Here is a 16,998-nt window from a genome sequence, read left to right as displayed (position 1 = left end):
CACCTTGTCTTCTTTAGCGTCGACAGTTCATCGACTCGCTTTCTTTTTTGTAGTAATTAGTAATGTTTGTGGAACCTTTTATGCCCCTCCCCCTGCATATGTCGCAGCCACTGTCACCCCCGCTTACAGAGAAAGAAATTAAACTTTCCATCCTCCGTGTTCCCGTTAAATCAGCGTGGTGATGGCAGATTCGGCCGTCTCAACATTGCATGATGATTACAGAACACTCTCAAACGAGAACACTCACTTCCTTTCTGTGGTCGCTGTGTAACGCTATGCTGGCCAAACCTGTCGTTACGCTCCAATTAGTATATCAAAATACTCTCAACATGGGGACGTTCGACCTCTTGGCATAGCGAAGAACTTGACGTATACTGCCTGCGCGTTGGTGTAACGAAATGAGTCTTTAAGACTGTCTCATAGGCTCTATCATAACATATTCAAATGTCCTGGGAACCTACGCACTTTGCGGCACGCTACTACACCCCTTTAACTTCGTAAAATAGCGCCACGCTTTGAAGAATGCCGCCTCCTCGCGCGATCTGACCGATGCCGCGTCGCTATTGGCCCAATAGCATCACGTGGGCCCTCGCGCCTTGCTTCAGCGCCATTTTTGGTCGAGAAGCATCTACGGAGTGGCGAGGAGCGCATGTTGGCACCGTTGCTACGCTCAAGCGGTGTAGGTAGCGCCACGGTCGAGGAGGGAGCGTGAAAGAGAGGAGAAACGACGAGGAGTGAAGGCGGAGAAGGAGCGTGTCGCTACTTTACCAAGTTTAAGGAGTTTTAGGCGTGTTCCGTATAGGGGTACAATAATAGGGGCTGCGAGATTGTGTCTCCCGTGCATGTGTGCGCATAAGCCTGCCGTTCAGTGCCGGAACAGCCTCGAAAACACTAAGGGTCCACAGTCGCCCATGGAAATTCTACATATTTCCGGGCAGGCTGTGCAAAAAAAGAAAGGAAGAGGAGACAAACATTCACCACTTCTGTCGTTGGCAGAATCAAGTTGGTCACGCTTGTTCGCTTTCGCATGCCAATTTATTTAACGTTATCGCATGCGAAACTTTTGTCCGCGTCACGCAGTGAGTCGAAGGGGTTCTCGCATGTAAGTGGAGATCGCTGGGGTCCCTAGCCTCCCCTTGATGCCACCGGAGCGCGTCGGCTGGAGGGGCAGCTTGGCGCAGGTGCAGCGAGTGGCTTGAAGTGATGCGATATCACTGCATGGTAAAAACGAAAACGAAGAAAAAGGCAAAGGATTCGTCAGACTAAAAGAAAGCGCGAAGAAACGCGTGCAAAGCCGCCTCGCAAGTACCTAGAGAGACCGATTTCATCATCGCGTCGCGCGACACCACGAATGCGACGTCCTTAAGATGTTTAAACCCCTGTCAGTCAGGCACTTCGGAGAAGTGTCAAGTCCAATCCGGATCGGGTGCTTTCACACGGGCACTCTTGACCACGAGTTTGCACGATCCGGTTCCAGTGGATCCCGGTCGTAGGCTGTCGTCTGCACCGTAACGCTGACTGAGCCCAACCAACTCGGTCCGGATTGAGAAGAAGGGCGGGGGTTAACCCTCCGTCGTGATTCGACATGCCGCTAGAAGGTGTGCCGCTCGAGTTGTTGGCTTCGTGCGCGCAAAAGGCCTTGTACACGCGCTTTTCAGCCTTGTATCTACCCAGTGACACGTGTGTTGTCAAAATTCGGCGTCCATTGGCATCTTTTTGCAACGGTCTGAAAGATGTTTACAGACCCTGCAGCTAACCCTTGAACTTGCACGCGATGCTTCCTCAACCTGTCATCAGCCGTTCAAAGCCTTCGAGATAAACGGAGGCGTGAGCAAAGGAAAGTAATAAACAGCGGCATGCCATCGTCTTCACGCCGTCACCTTAGCCTCGTCGTCTTCTCAAGCTCGCGTTATACATAGCTGGACACGGCCCAGGTGCGATGTGGAAGCTACATATATCGTGCCGCGCGTCTGGCAACCGTGGTTTTCCCGTGCTCACGGGGCCATTGCACGAGCGACCGCGAGCGTATGCAAAATGGCTCACGATTCTTGTGCCCGCTCTCGCTACGTGCCGAGCAAGAACATCGCACGTCTTCGCAGCGTCCAGGCAAGCCGATGACAGCTGGTAATCGCACGATTTTGTATTCGTTGCCCCTCACGTTCTCCCCGGGGCTCGCTCTCTTGGGGCGAGCGCGGCGCTGACAGCTTGGCACCCTTTTCCTGCATCGTCTGCGCCTCGAGTTCTCCCGATCGTAGGCCATTTGCATGACGGAACTGACTAGATACATTGTTCCAGCGGCGCGGGGCCGCTGTTTTGCATGACATTCGATGACGTACGACGCGCGCTTTGGCGCTTTTCAAGGTTGGAAGTGCGGTCCGTTCATAACTAGGAAGAGGGCAGTTCAAAAACCATGGACGTAGAAAGCAGAAGACAAAACGAGCGATAGCGTTGTAGGGTTTCTTATTCTTTTTAAACGTCGTCTGCATTTTTTTTACCAGACGCTTTCGACGCTGCTTTCTTCGCTCGCTCGTCTGGTCGGGTAAGTCGTGATTTCGTAGACGGCGCATTCAGCTTTCAGTTTTCTTCGGTCGTGACAATGGGATTGGGCTTTCGACGAGCAACTTTCGAACTCCTTTGTCTCGCCCTGCGGTGAAAGTTTTGCATTGTCCCGACTCGCCTGCATCTAGCGAGCGTTTTATAAACCGCGAGCGCGTTGTGAACGACTTTGCATATCGGGATCGCCTTTAGTGCATGCTTGACTCGCACCATTTCACACGAACTTGGCGTTGTGCCAAGTTCGTGTAACACGTGTAACACGGATGCCCGTGTTACAATTTCCGAAAGTCAATCTATCATGGCGCCGGTAACCCCGCGGGAGTGGCAGTTCAAGTCGGGACCAGTGTTAAAAACCAGCTGTGGAGGTAGCTTTTCAACGTTTTTGTCTCTCATGTGTACGCCCTGCTATGCCTGCCCTGCAAGGCATACGCACAGTTAAAACTCCAGGCATTACTGACTATCAGATTGGAACTAGAATTTTTTTTCGGCAAGTCATAGGTACATTTACAACTCGCGACATTACTGACAATCAGACTGTACTCGACAGGCTTGGGACTTTCAGTTATTGCAAAAACATAAGACAAATAGGTGAACGGTTGAAGATGTGTTGTCAGCACTCCTTGAACGAGACCCAAGCAGGTGCCTTCAGAATTCATGACGTCACGGATAACTGTAGCGATAACTTCGGTGCGGTGTCGCCCACCCGCCTTTCGATTTCTCCTCTATTCTCTGCCTTGCCAAGCTTCATCCCTCGGCAAGGGTTGCATCTGGTTATTAAAGACGCGTTATTTGTTACTACAGCTTGACGCACTATTCTTTACGGTTTCTTTAAAGTAATATGCTGAAGTCACATGTCCGACTTCTTTTTTTTAATTATTATTCCCCGTTTAGTGAAGGTATAAACTTGGAAAACTTGAAAACACAAAAAACAATCCTGGAAATCGTTTGAGCGCCCTAAATAATTCGCTACAATGCTTGTTTGTACAAACCAGTGCCAGTATTCGCATCCAGCAGGTGGCTGCATCATGACGTCGTGGTGCATTGCCTCATTCCGTTGCTGCGATTCCTACGGCTGCCACACAGGAGCGCAGCCAAAGGGAACATTGTTGCCCGGAGCAATTGCTTACAGGTGTATGGGCAACCTCGTCGGACCTAGCCTTATTGATAGGTGACGGCACGACATCATGATAATATCGATGATGCCAGGTCTGGCATTTAGCAATCTGTTGTAGTGTATATATATATATGTGTGTGTGTGTATGCTCATGCATTTCGTCTTCCAAGCTTTGTGCTTGCTAGAAGTGTCATCATTGCACGCGCGAGAAGTTTTTAGAACCTGTAAGGCATGTGTCAATACTCCTTTGGGCGCCGTGTCCTAGGCGCAGTTTTGACCACAGACGCTCCACTAAATAAATGAGGAAGTCTCTCTCCGGTGACTTCGGGGCGGGGCGGCCCTCGCACCAGCCGTCACTTGTGCTTGGGGTCAACCGCGCGAAAACATTGTGCACGCATCCAAAGTGCTCCTCACTTGCATCTGCAGCGGATGCCCGCCATCTACCCACTTTGGACGTGTCCTGGGACAAAGACAACTCGCAGAAGTGTACTTAAAAGTTTGAAACTGAACAGTGATCCAGCTGAAGACTATACGTATGTAAAATGGATTATGCACAACACATTTTATTAATCACTGTTGCAGTGTCTCTATGTAACGGGTCTGCAGGCTTACATTCAATTTCATACTGACGTCGCGCCGCGTGGCAACCCAAGCGAAAAAACAAGTAAGTTGTGCGTTATACGAGGTCCCTCCCTTCTGTCCTTGAGCACGAGGCCTCCTCCTGTATGTGCCATGTACAGTCACGTGCAATATGAATTGCAACACCGGTGCCCGTGGTCGAAGGGGCTCCAAGGCTGTACGGCTGTGCAGACACATGGTAAGTTCCAGACCGAAACACAGTTTCAATTAGTGGTGTCTATTAAACTGCTATTTCACACGTCAGAGCTGCTGCGCAGCCGTGGAGCCCCTTCAACCACGAACAAGAGTGTTGCAAGTCATATTGCATGCGACTGTACATGTAACACAGCCTATGCGTAATAAATACTGCAATAAAAACGATTCTGAACGGTAGAAATCGCAGCTCGGTTCTTACATGAGACGCCGTCACCCTCGCCGCAGGAAATGTCTTCTGCCGCTGAAGGAACTGGTCACTCTCTCGCCAGTGCTTCGTCGGGGCAGCAAGCTCCGACGAAGCGAGCCCCAGGGGATGCTCCGGTGGACGAAAGTACGGTCGGGCTGGTCAAGCTTTTTGTGTCCACCCTGCTGCCCGACTTTTCCCCCAGGGGCGCTGTGTACGCGGTCGTCCTGGTGCTCGCCGTCTGCTACGCCGTGGTCACCCTCGCTGGTGCGGTACCTGTCTTGCAGCTCGATCGTGCCACGCTCACGTGTAGGCCACGCGTATCCAAGGAGGAAGGAAAGAACAAGATAAAACTGAATCAAAAGAAAGAAAAGGGAGTAGTTTCACACGGAGGCGAAACATTAAAGTCGATAGCAAAGTGTAAAGTTGTGCTCGAGCTCCTCGTAAGATATTCTAACAACACCCACTAGCGACATGGCTCGGCGCAGCTCGTGAGACAACTGGGTGCTGTTTGTCTGTTGTGTGCGTAAAGCTAAGTTAGTCTTACGTAACTCGCCGCGGCGCACCAAGAACAGCGCCCTGGCAGATACCAGGCGTCTCAAAACGCTGTCGCGATGAGGCATTACAGGCGTCGCGCCTCGATAGTTCCCAGATGAGACTGAGGGAAATCCGTCGATTTTTATCACTTCCAAATGAAATCTTGTTGTTGTTCAAACGTACTTCTTATAGATACCTCCCCTATTAAGCATTGTCATCAGGAGTTGACCAGGTTAAGATATATTTAGCTTGACGTCTGCTATCCGTTCAGCTCAGAGCAATGCGTACACCGTGCGCGGTGTGATATGCAGACAGTTCCTCAGCAGGGACGCTATATAATGTTTGTACGGGCAACGCTTGCGCCAGTAGTGCAAGCCAGGACGTTCCCCTTGCTCCCGCAGAGCCGATTAAAGGGAGTGTCCACTTGGGTCTTCGCTCTTATAGCCAGACGCAATGCACTTCTCTGGAGACCTTCTAACCCTTCATGCTCGGGCCGAGAATGCTTGGCAAAGTACCCGAACAAGTATAGTGCCCGCCGTGTGAAACCTACCGAGAACGTACACTGGGCCGAGCTCGGCGAGCACAGGGTCGTGTGTCAGGCCGACTTTTGGAGACGCGAGCGAGAGAGAGAGTAAAAGCGAAGGGTACGGTTCACGGTGCATGAGTTAATTAGGTTGCGAGGCTAGCTGGCTGCCATGACGTTCTGTTGTCTCCTGGTATTTCCTTCCTGCTCGATCGTGCGCCTCAGTAAGATAAATCAGGCTGCTACTGCTGACGACGACGGTGGCACAGTCGTGTTCTCATTTTTCTTTGGAAGAATCGATATCTGGATAAGTTGGACCATTTCATGAACCTTAGCAGAGCACACGAGACGAATGAACGTGGAAGACGCAAAGCACGGGACGCTGTGTCACCTCTTGCGCTGCAGTGTCCGTCACTCTAGTGCGCAGGCTACTAGTTTTATCTTCCTTCGTACATAAATGGCTGTTATGTTCATCGTCTTTTGGCATCGTTTGGCGCTTCGTTACGACAACCTTCCGCAAGCTCGGTCTCTTTGTCCCGGGCTCGTCATGGTCTCTTCATTACGGGCTCTTCATGCTGTGCACGATGACGTCGCAGGCGGGACAGTTCTGTCCGGCACGATGCAGCTCACGAATGCGAACCGAAGGAGCCTCGCGTATGAGTGACTGGTTGACGAAGACGATGAGTTTGGGATCGGTCCCTCGCAGGAGTCGCCCGAAAGGCGCCCTCGTCCCCGTTCCGCTGCGACGACCCGTCTCTGCAGGCGCCCCAGGAGAAGGACATCCTGCCCACAGCTCCTTACGTGGCGCTCGTGTGGGCCTCCACGGTGACCGCGGTGTCTGTGACCGAGTTGCGCCGACCCGGCGCCAGCTGGACGGAGGCCACTTACTGGACGGCCAGGCATCTGCGAAGATTGTTCGTCGGCTTCATCGTCGCGGGTGAATGCCAGCGCACTATATATGTAGAATTATTATAGTTGCTCCATACGGGAGCAGTTTCGTGTAGATGTCCGCCATTTTCATCGCAAAAAAACGAACCAAGGTTTTGAGGGGAAGCCACGCGTCACGTTCGCAGAAGCCAAGCTTGTCACGACACGAAAGACCGTGGGTGACCCGCGCTACCCCCGGGGCCTACCCGCTTTGTCTTGCACAATCGAAAACCACTCCATTACAAACTTGTACGCATGACCTATGGTAGTTGTTCGATTTCTTCTGGACTGGACGTTGGTCACCGAAGAAAGCGTTAAACTGCGCGGTTACGTTGTGGCGCTGCTATGGTGCTTGATTGTGTTTAAAACTCTCAGGACATTAGGGAGATACAGCACAGCGGGCACGTACACAAGGACCGCTAGCCCTCTCATATACGTATTAGCGAGTAAAAACATGGCCACCATACGCCGACGACAATAATTCGAGTGATACTTAGTTGTCTCTATAGTATATGCGTGTTAATGCGAAAGCATTGCGGCCACGTCAGCACAAGGGCGGCGACGGGACCAACGGTGTTCGTCGCGAGGTGCAAACAACGCAAGGTTCGACTCCCACCAACGGTCGGTGGTTCGTAGCTTTTTTGAACGATGGCGTGGTCGCGCCAAGAACTCCAGCGCCCGATTTTTCGCCTCATTAGTCATTTTATGCTTTCGCATTGATAAAATTGAGGTTTGTCACGAAAAGACAGGATGTTTCTCATCCCCCCCCCCCTTCTCCCCACTTTCCTCGGCCCACGGCCGTGCGGGGCCTGAACGTCCTGTCTATTCGTTAAATAAACTTTGTTCTTGTTGTGGTCGGCGTAGCGTCCATCTTCTACCCTTCGGAGGCACTATACCGTGCCTCCGATAGGCTAAGTACCGCGAACTGTAGGCACGAACAAACAAGGAAACACGTAGGCACAGAAACGTTGCCGTCGGCGCTCAGAGCCGACTCAGGCGGCACAATTTACTCATTTCCCGGCGATTTTCGTCAAATGTTTGTTGCCCCAAATCAGTCGTCCTTTAGTTGGAACATTTCTTCATTTCACGAGGATTCGAACGGGGGCAAAATCGTGGTGGGCACCTAACTATAAATACATCCGCGTCACCGGTTGCGACTGTCAACGGCTCCTCGCCCGGTTCCGCGCAGGTGACATTGCCCACACCATCCAGCTAGCCGTCAACGCCAAGAGACCGCATTTCATCGACATCTGCCAGCCCGCTGTAAAACTGCCCAACGGGACGGAGGTGCTCGCCTGTTCGGGAGAACCGGTGACTCCGGAAGCGCGGTCAGGTGCGTCTTTTAGCAAGCACCAACTAGGCCAACAGACAGTTCTGTTGCGAGCGATATGTTTAAGGGGAGACCCAAGAGATCAAACAACACTTTAGGAACCGCATAAGTATCGATAGCCTTTGCGCCGTGCACATGTATCGGGTAGAAATGTTGCCATGTTGAGACTCGCGTTTTGCATATCCTATTTTGTCGTAGCGCAAGCTGAACAAGGACAACAGAAAGGCACATGTGACACACAGCGCTAACCCAAGCAATTCTATTTTTTTTTTTTAGAATTGCTTAGGCGAGCGCTGTGTGTGTCAGATGTGCCTTTCTGTTGTCCTTGTTCAGCTTGCGCTACGACAAAATAGGATATGCCGTACCAACAAGCCCCTATAGCTGTCATCATAGGGTACTGCTTCATATGTATAAGGAGATTCCTGCCGCCGGATCGCCAGTGCCGCTTTTCTCCCATTCCCTAACCCATCTGCCTTTCCACCAGTCGGGACACGAGCCTAACGAGCGGAAATGGGGATGGGTTAGGGGAGGGTTAACGTTCGCCGTCGTTTCTCCTCCGGATATATTTGTGGATACATACGTTGACAAATGAGGTCACTGGCTATGTGCTAGCTGTAACCTTGCTGAGTCGACAGCGTGGTTCACTTGGAATGTGTGCTCATTCTTGGACGGTCCCGCAGGAAAGAATGCACCACTGTAACAAGGGGGAAGTGAAGCCTCAAACAAATGACATATATATGTCTTGCTTCTCTTTGCGTGCACTTTTCGTCAACGTTCTTCCCTCGACAAGCATGACGCGTCACCATTGTCCTCGTAACGCAGTCAGCTAACAGCTTCAGCTACAGGCGGCGATCGATGCCGTTTTCGTGTCATCCATTACTGCTATCTCGCTAAGCTCAAGCAATATTCGCGTAATTTACACTCCAACATTATTACAATGGACGTGTGTGTGTGTGTGTGTGTGTGTGTGTGTGTTTGTGTGTGTGCGTCCGTGCGTGTGTGTGTGTGTGTGTGTGTGTGTGTGTGTGTGTGTGTGTGTGTTTCATACAGTCGTTACTGTACTTTGAAATCGCTGATGCTATACAGGCGAAGTGGAGACGCTGTTTTGGTGCGTAATTGGGGAAAATGTAAGGCTAATCTTCCTTCCGCTAAATGATTGAAAATAGAGTTCTTAAAAAAATATCTTAGCAGTCTATGCTGACCTGGTTTTGCTTTTTATCGTCGGTTTTATAAGTACGATCTACTGCGTTGGCGCTTGCAACCGCAGGTGTTGACAGGCGTAGCGACTCGGAACCTTCCTCTGGAAGCGGCGATGAAGAACCTGATCCGGAGGGAGACGGTGACGCAAATGACACAGCGATTCTCGCGCAGGACGAGAACGCTAACGTCGCCACCGCTCCCCGTTCGCCAGCTGAGTGGTACGTCGCGGTGTACATGCGCCCCCAAGATTTCCCAGACTATTGGGCGGGGGTTATTCTGTAATTATCCACCTAATCGACCGTCCATTTTATGTTCGCCGCTGAATGGCCTGAGCTGAACCAGCGAGACGGAAACTGCAGCTGGAGGCGCCCGTTTCCTTCTCGCTGGTACCCCAACCTATAGCCAAACGGCGCTTCAGTAGCACATGAAATGGACATGTCCACGAGGTGGACATTTACAGACCGCAACCAACCCAGGAGTCTAGCGCGCTTTGAGCTATGACGTCACGTATGGGAAGTCCCCTAAATTGCAATGGCGTTGGATCACCGCTGTGGGCCATCACTAATTATTTTCTGCATGCTGAGAACAAGGCCGCAGGCTCGATAATGCGTTGATAAGTTTTCAGGTTCGTCTGCGTTTGAAACCTTGGCCAGTGACAATGCTTATCAAGAGGAAGTAAGAGGGACTGGACGTAGCGTTGTAATACGATTGCGTGTGAGAGGCGTTCTGACCAGTTTGTCCGTAACATATTGACTGTATAATTTCACTTGTGTTTTGCAAACAAAAAATAATGCAGGCAAAACATAATTTACCGTAACGAAATGTGGTCGATTGATGTACCGCCAGTCACAACCACATGCCGGGAAGAATACAAAAAAAAAATGATGCGGGCCATTATCTCACTGTCAACGAGCGCCACACTTTTTTCCCGATGCATCGACAGATCATGTTCGGGAGGTTGTTTAAAACGCTTTTATGGGTCATTTGTCGACGTCCTCCAGACCTTTTGCATTGACGCCTTATCGATTGGGCAAATTAATTAGCAATTAGCTAATTAAATGAAGTTAAATAATAATTTCCTCAAAAAGAAAGGCAAAAAAATCTTATTCGTGACTAGTGTGGACAAAGCCTATTATAAAACAGTGGGCGTCGTTCGTATAATCCTTCCGCAATTCTTTATTATTGGCGACATGTATATTGGAAAACCAGTGGTGGTCCAACTAGTGCATTTCGTCCAATCACAGCGTTAATTGAAGGTTTTGATATCGCAAGGCCCTTCCATCCATTCTGGGATTCCCTTGCCATCCGGTTTGTGCGTGCATTGGAAGAAAACGCACAAGTTGATAAACATTCCTCGCGGGGTCTTGAGCAAAGCGCAAACTGCATGTACAGGCGCGGCCACTCCTAGCGGGAACACGGGAGACCGTGGCATACACCGCGAAGTGCGCCATCACCGGCGCCTTCTAAAGTCTTGCGATGCAGCCACAATGAAATCAATGTGCAAAAAAGCCTGGCGTGTCGTCTGCTCTGGTGAGTCGTCTGCCAAGTCTTCACGAGGTCGGCGCTGGTGGGGCCGCTACGCGGTGCGCTGCCAAGCGTTCCCGTGTTCCCGCTAGGAGTGGCCGTGCCTGTACCGTTACCGGCGTCCATCTTTACCGCTATACGCACGTGTCTAAGATTTGAATATCTCACTGCAAGTGGAGCTTGTTGTTATGGATGACGCATTTTTTCAGTGTAGAACTGGTGTCCTCTCTTTGTGCATTGGTGTTACTATCGCTGGAAGCGCTTTATTATTGAAAGCATATCTTCGCGTTCTTTTTATAGGCGTGTATGCTATTGTAAATCTGCCTTCGTCGCTATTATTTGCATAGTTCGCCCTACAAGCTTGAGCACTGCATCTTGCCCGAAACATCATCTTAGTGAAGCGATTTAAAACACACGGTCTGTTGCGTTTAGGCTTATTCCTTTAGTGGACCCCGGACTGGCCGTTAGGTTAGGTGTACTATATCACCATATTTTGTACGAATAAACAGATGAAAATTATTCAAGATAAGCTTGTTAAGACGCATATCGGCTAAGCTAACCACGAGTCATTCCGATGGCCGGGCCCAGCGCACCTAACGTAAAAGGGGCTGTGCTCTTTCCTGCACGCTCGGTGATGATGATGATGATTATTTATAGTGCTATTAATTTTTGGAATCGGGCGGCGACAAATATGCACCTAACCTGCTTGAGCTAAACAGGGATTACTTTACTTATTGCAGTCTAGTATGCAGCCTATCTCTCCTTAATAGCTTTTGTCTTCATGACACCAAGCTCGACGAGTGGCAACTGTCTCATATACATAAACACTCGCCACTTCTCTTATCATCATCATCCATCCCAGTACTTTCACTCCCCTTTCCTCTTCCCCACTGCAGAGAAGCAGATAAGAGCGCACTAGCTCACGTCGACCTCTCTGTCTTGCATGGCAATAAATTCTATATTTTCTTCATTAATACATCTATATGTATTGTAGTTTTCTAAGCATGTACAGACTCCAGTTCTATCAATCTCTTCTCTGTTTTTTTCTCAGTAGTACTCTAAACGTGTCTTGCCTATCTTGACCATTGACCGATTAACGGCTCCATCAGTTTTGAATCTCAGCGCTTATGGAAGGTGGACTTTCCGTGGAGGACTGGCAGGGAGAACATCGTGGCATTTCATTACGATGTGCCCAGTGGTCTCTGGAATATTTCTGAAACCTACGCATGCCTCATGCTGTCGCAAATATATTTTGCGGTACGTATTTGTCTTCAGGCAGCCACCCCGGACCTGAAATAGCAAGACACTGCCATTTTGTGTTATCGTATAAACTTCTGTCCTTATTTTTTGTTTGTCGTCCTTGTAAATCTCCATGGACGTTCTAGTTTCTATCCGTTATACCCAATTTACCGTGTCCATTTCTCCCACTTTCTTTTTGAAGACGCCTGGTTGTATATTTACACTTTCAGTTACCCTGTAGGTGGTTGCCAACTTCCCTGACCCCTTCCTCCGTTCGGTGTCCACGCTTTTGAGGTACAGATATATTCGTGCACTTTAGCCGCCCGTTTCTTTTCATCCACATTCCCGAGGTCTTTCTTCAAAACGTTATATTGCCGCGCGCTTCTCTGACTCCAAAAGAAGCCACAGCTCCTGGCACCCCGCAATGCTTCCTTTGTAGTCTTTTTTTCGTGCCCCCCCCCCCCCCCAAACCATGTCAGTCGGCCCACCGACCTTGTGTTAACTTCCGCCCCGACAAGATATCCTATTTAAGCGTAAAACGGCACTTGCGAACGTCAATAGAGACTTCTAGCGTATCCGCTATTCCGGCAAACCGGGGCGCTTTGGGCGGATTACCGGATGGTCGGGGGCGTAAACGTGAGCGGCCAGATTGGTGGCGCCAAGTGGTGGTGCAAAGCTCAACCACCTAAACACAGGGCCAATTACTATATTCTTCTTAGCTGGGGTGTAAGTTTTCGACAGCGACGTAATTGTGAACACAATTACGCCACTGTCGAAAATTTGCACCAGCAGCGAAGCAGAATGAAGTAGGTTACTGCAATTTTAGTTCTATGTTTGTCTGTTTGAGCTCTACAACACTAGGCGGCTGCACCGCTCCGGCCGCTCACGTTTACACCGCCGACCATCCGGCAATCCGCCCAAACCGCCCCGGTTTGCCGGAATGGCGGACACGCTAAAGGTCTCTAATGCTGGCTGGCACCGTTACACCTTTCACGTCAACTCACGGTCACCGCAACATCTCTGCAGGACAGCACCGCAGCCGGGCGCAGTTCCGCGACGTTCTTCAGAAGGTCACGTCGGTGATTCGAACGTGGCCTTCGGCGAGAACGCCCCTGCAGGCGCTGGCCGCGGCTCCCGCTACGACCATCGTCACGTCGACGTCACCAGCAATGGGGCACCGCCTACGGGTGACGTCACGGACTACCGCTGCACGGGACCCAAGGGTCGCAAGTCGGGGTCCTCGTTTCCCTCGGGCCACGCCACCGTCGCGGGCTTCGCGGGCGTTTTCATGTTTGGCTACGGCGTCCGGAGGTGCGTACCTTGGGCCGTATTGTTGGACGACAACTTTCGGGTTGATCGCTTTCAGTGGGGCGCGCTATTTTCCTAAGCTATTGGTCGCGCTGACGAGGCGTAGCGCGGTTGGACGTGAAATGGCGCAGCTGTGAATGCTATCGCATATCGAATATGATCGATCGACCGCCAACGCAGCCTCCTGAGAGGCAAGTCTGTCGTATATGTGTACAGCTTGTTTTACTAAAAAAAAAAAGAAGAAAGGACAAGAAAGAGCGGAAATAAATGTCTAGACTGTCCAATTATTGTTAAAAGCTTACATTCATTTGAGAGAAAAATATTTATTAATACAGTAAAAAAAAATGAGGACCTTAGATATGTATATATATTCACAGTCCGCGAGCGATCCCTTCTTATGAAATGAGCAGCGACAACGGAACTAGGAATATGCAAAAGACTGGTGCAGAAAATTGGAGCCTCACGTCTGCCCGTTCGAGGCAATTTTGCGTGGGTTCGCGGGCCTCTTTCACGCTCGGAAAAACTCTTATGTAAGTACGTATTGAGCAACAGAAAGCTGTATCGGGAGTTTTTCATGTCGCTCTACAATTTTGCCATTGACACCTTTAATCTAAATATAATATTTGAGAAGTTGATTGACCAATTAAGACTAATTATCTAATTCGGCAGAATTAAAAAAAACTTATTTGAGTATCTCCAAGAGACGGCAAACATTACCTTGGTTCTGTTCAGCTACGTGGCATTCACATTTTTTAAAGCTCTTGCTAAAATTGGCTGGGACACCTTGTATATTGTATTGCATTGTATTGAAGCATAACTGCGAGTCGGCCTAGTTGGAACAGATTCATTATTTAAAAACTTTTTGCGCGCAAACAGACAGGGACAAAAAAGGGGCAACACAAGGACGAGCGCTTTCTAACAACTGGCTTTATTTTCGATGAACTTCCTGCTTAAATACCCACAGATCTGCGCAATCTAGTCAAACAGAGCACGTCTATAGCGCATATAACTTTTGAGATAAAATGCCGTGGACCAAAGCCACCCGGTCAATATAAAAACATCAAGGCGAATGTAACAAGCACGTACGATGAAAATACGTTATATATGTGACGACAACAACGAATTTTCTTTATCCAGCAATGAAACAGAAGGATTGCTGATGTATTTTTTCCTTTTGTTTTTCAATCCAGTGCGCTTCCGCAATTTCTCTCATGGTTTGATTCTTATGCTTATACAAAATTGCGTTTCTACTAAGACTCGGTGAGCAGTCGTGTTCTTGACAATGCATAGCCAAATGCGTACCAGGACGACCTTTCAGAGTGGATATGTGTTCCCTTAGTCTCGTGTTGATGGATCTCGAAGTCTGCCCTACGTATACCTGACCACACGTCATAGGAATCTGATAAACAACGTTTTTCACGCAATCAACAAATTGGTTCTTACTCGAATGTCTAACGCTACATTCATTCTTTGCATCATCCTTTACCCGTGTGCTTAGATTTAGGTGCACGTTAAAGAGCCCCAGGTGGTCAAAATTTCCGGAGCCCTCCACTACGGCGTGCCTCATAATCAGAAAGTGGTTTTGGCACGTAAAACCCCAAATATTATTATTATTATTGCATCATCCTTTCTTTCGAAGTTATTTTGAGCCTTAGAACACACACTACCTATCTTGTTTTTTGCCGAAAACACCACTTTTACTTCGTAACTCCGAGCCACCTTTTTAACCTCTTCTAACCTGCACCGGGGATCAGTGCGGGGTCAGATTTGCCCGAGGGATAATCGAATCGCCTGCGCAGGTTCCCGGGCTTCCACCGGCCGTTCCGAGCCGCGCTCCTTGCTTGGGCCCTGGGCACGTGCATCTGGCTCGTGTGCGCGCAGAGGGTCGCGCAGCACAAGCACTTCGTGATCGACGTCGTGTGCGGTGCGGCATTCGGCGCCGCCGTGGCCGTGCCCTTCGCGGCGTGGCCGTACGGAGACGACAAGCCTTGACCACACGCCAATGCGGAACTGTGGTGTCTGGCCACTATAGCCTGCACTGCGAACTTGGCCTTCGCGTTATCTATGGTCGCCTACGGCCCACTTTTATGACTCTTTTCTTTTTTACTATTCTTGCGTCGTATATATATATATATATTTTTTGGGGGGGAATCTGTGCTTTGACTCGACTTTCTTTGTTTGATTCTCGGTTATATGGTTAGTAACGCCTGGAGGAATACATTTGATCAAAAATGAGCAGAGGAACGTTGTGGTCGTTCCCGGGTCATGAGTGCCTTCCACAGTCCAGGATGCCATGGCCCCTCGCCGCGATTATGGCCCTGCAGCCACTGGTCGGGATATGAGCCGGTCAGCTGGTCTTCCCAATGCTCCGCAGATGGTTGGGAAACGGGGGGGGGCTACGGGTGTGTCGTGCTCGCATTCCCATACCATATGGTTGACACTCGACAGTCCTTACATTTGTAGTCGTAGTTGGTTAGATATACAGCGTGAATTTATTCATGCCGTGCCGGAAATTGTTTGCCTGTAGTTGTCTGAGTGCAACGGCGTCTTCTCTGAATAGCTTGGGGGTGTCAGGGAGGGTATATTCTCCTTCCTAGTCTGCAATGCGCTAAAATTCCCGCGTGTTTATTGGGAGCGTGTTCTCCTGTGTACCCTGGAGCGCGGCCGCATAGCGAGGTAGTCCGAAGAGTATGTTCTCGGACAGCGCCGTGAGCCGCCAGATCACCTGCTAGGGACACGTGTCCCAGGGTCCAGACTATATATGTATTCAGGGGCACGTTTGATTCTTTTTAACGTTTTGAAGGCCGACGTTGACATTTGGCCTATTTGATAATTCTTGTAGCGAATGGCGAGTTTGCTGTCACCGGGATGTGCTCCTTGGCTTCTCGTGTTGGCGAGATCAGCTGCCGTCTCTTCCGCAGAGCCCGTGTCCGGGCTGTCCACGGAGAACGCCGCGAGTTCTTTCTTGTTGTTAACAATGCTGATCGCTTGCGCTTCTTTCTTTTTTTCCTTGTACTTCCGCGAATGTGTGCCGCGTACTTTCTTCGTCTCCCTCGTAGGCCTTTCTAAATGATTTCACCTTTGCCGTCCTTCTTTCTTAGTTGAGCTCTGGATGCATGCTGCGAGGAATAGACTCAGCCTTGATCTGGTCTCTTAGATGTAGAGTAATTTTTTTGTAAATTTTCGACTCGTCTACGACTGCGTTGTCCGGAATTCTTAATGTGTCGCTGCCCGTCCTGGCTCGACTTGTGCGCATCTGCAAGCTCCTCCCACGTGTTATGGATACGAATTTGAAGCAGTTTATCTGTGGAGGTGGTTGGAGGAGGCGCTGAGGCGAATCCGCTGGTCCACTTTTATAACTTTTTTATTTGTGCACCATGTTTTTTTTTCTTGTGTTTTCAATCTGCACGATGATTTGCTTATAGTTGGCATGACTCCTCCGCCAGAAAAAAGAAAGTACACAAATAAAATATGCATTCTCGTTTTAAGACGGCATAGTTTAGTGTTCGCATTCATTTGTGGTGTTCTGTTTATTTTCCGCCTTGAAAGCCCGCATTCGCGGGCCTTGAAGCGGCTGTGTCGCCTTTAGGCAGCCGTGTGTGCGTGAGAGAGAGCGAATCAATAAGCAAGAGGGACTATGTCGCTGGGAAGCAAATACACGAAGATATTTCAAGATTGAAGCGTAGTTAGACGGCAAAACGATGGTGATATTCCAAGGAAGT

General features: G+C 49.7%; 1 protein-coding gene across 2 annotated transcripts; it reads left to right on the top strand.

Annotated features, from left to right (window-relative positions):
• Window positions 1-1,995: 1,995 nt before the first annotated feature.
• Window positions 1,996-16,771, top strand: LOC135896326 (uncharacterized). Of its 2 annotated transcripts, none has more exons than XM_065424692.1 (7): window positions 1,996-2,124; window positions 4,730-4,955; window positions 6,455-6,685; window positions 7,865-8,008; window positions 9,273-9,423; window positions 12,995-13,279; window positions 15,076-16,771. In XM_065424692.1, the coding sequence occupies exons 2-7, from the start codon at window positions 4,733-4,735 to the stop codon at window positions 15,266-15,268; spliced, it is 1,227 nt and encodes a 408-aa protein (XP_065280764.1). In that variant the 5' UTR covers window positions 1,996-2,124; window positions 4,730-4,732; the 3' UTR covers window positions 15,269-16,771. The 2 variants fall into 2 exon arrangements, with proteins under 2 accessions (XP_065280764.1, XP_065280765.1); XM_065424693.1 differs by lacking the exon at window positions 1,996-2,124 and adding an exon at window positions 2,330-2,539.
• The last annotated feature ends 227 nt before the right edge of the window (window positions 16,772-16,998 follow it).

The sequence above is a fragment of the Dermacentor albipictus genome, chromosome 6 (genome assembly GCF_038994185.2).
Source record: "Dermacentor albipictus isolate Rhodes 1998 colony chromosome 6, USDA_Dalb.pri_finalv2, whole genome shotgun sequence".
Lineage (NCBI taxonomy): Eukaryota > Metazoa > Arthropoda > Arachnida > Ixodida > Ixodidae > Dermacentor > Dermacentor albipictus.
The sequence above is the reverse complement of the archived record's forward strand: the minus strand, read 5'-3'. Positions and strand labels throughout refer to the sequence as shown.

Bases quoted from the DNA above. Each gene is read 5' to 3' on its own strand.
- LOC135896326 (XM_065424692.1), top strand. From the start codon at position 4,733: ATGTCTTCTGCCGCTGAAGGAACTGGTCACTCTCTCGCCAGTGCTTCG. The intron at 4,956-6,454 runs GTGCGGTACCTG...GGTCCCTCGCAG, and splicing joins CGCCGTGGTCACCCTCGCTG to GAGTCGCCCGAAAGGCGCCC. The intron at 8,009-9,272 runs GTGCGTCTTTTA...TTGCAACCGCAG, and splicing joins GACTCCGGAAGCGCGGTCAG to GTGTTGACAGGCGTAGCGAC.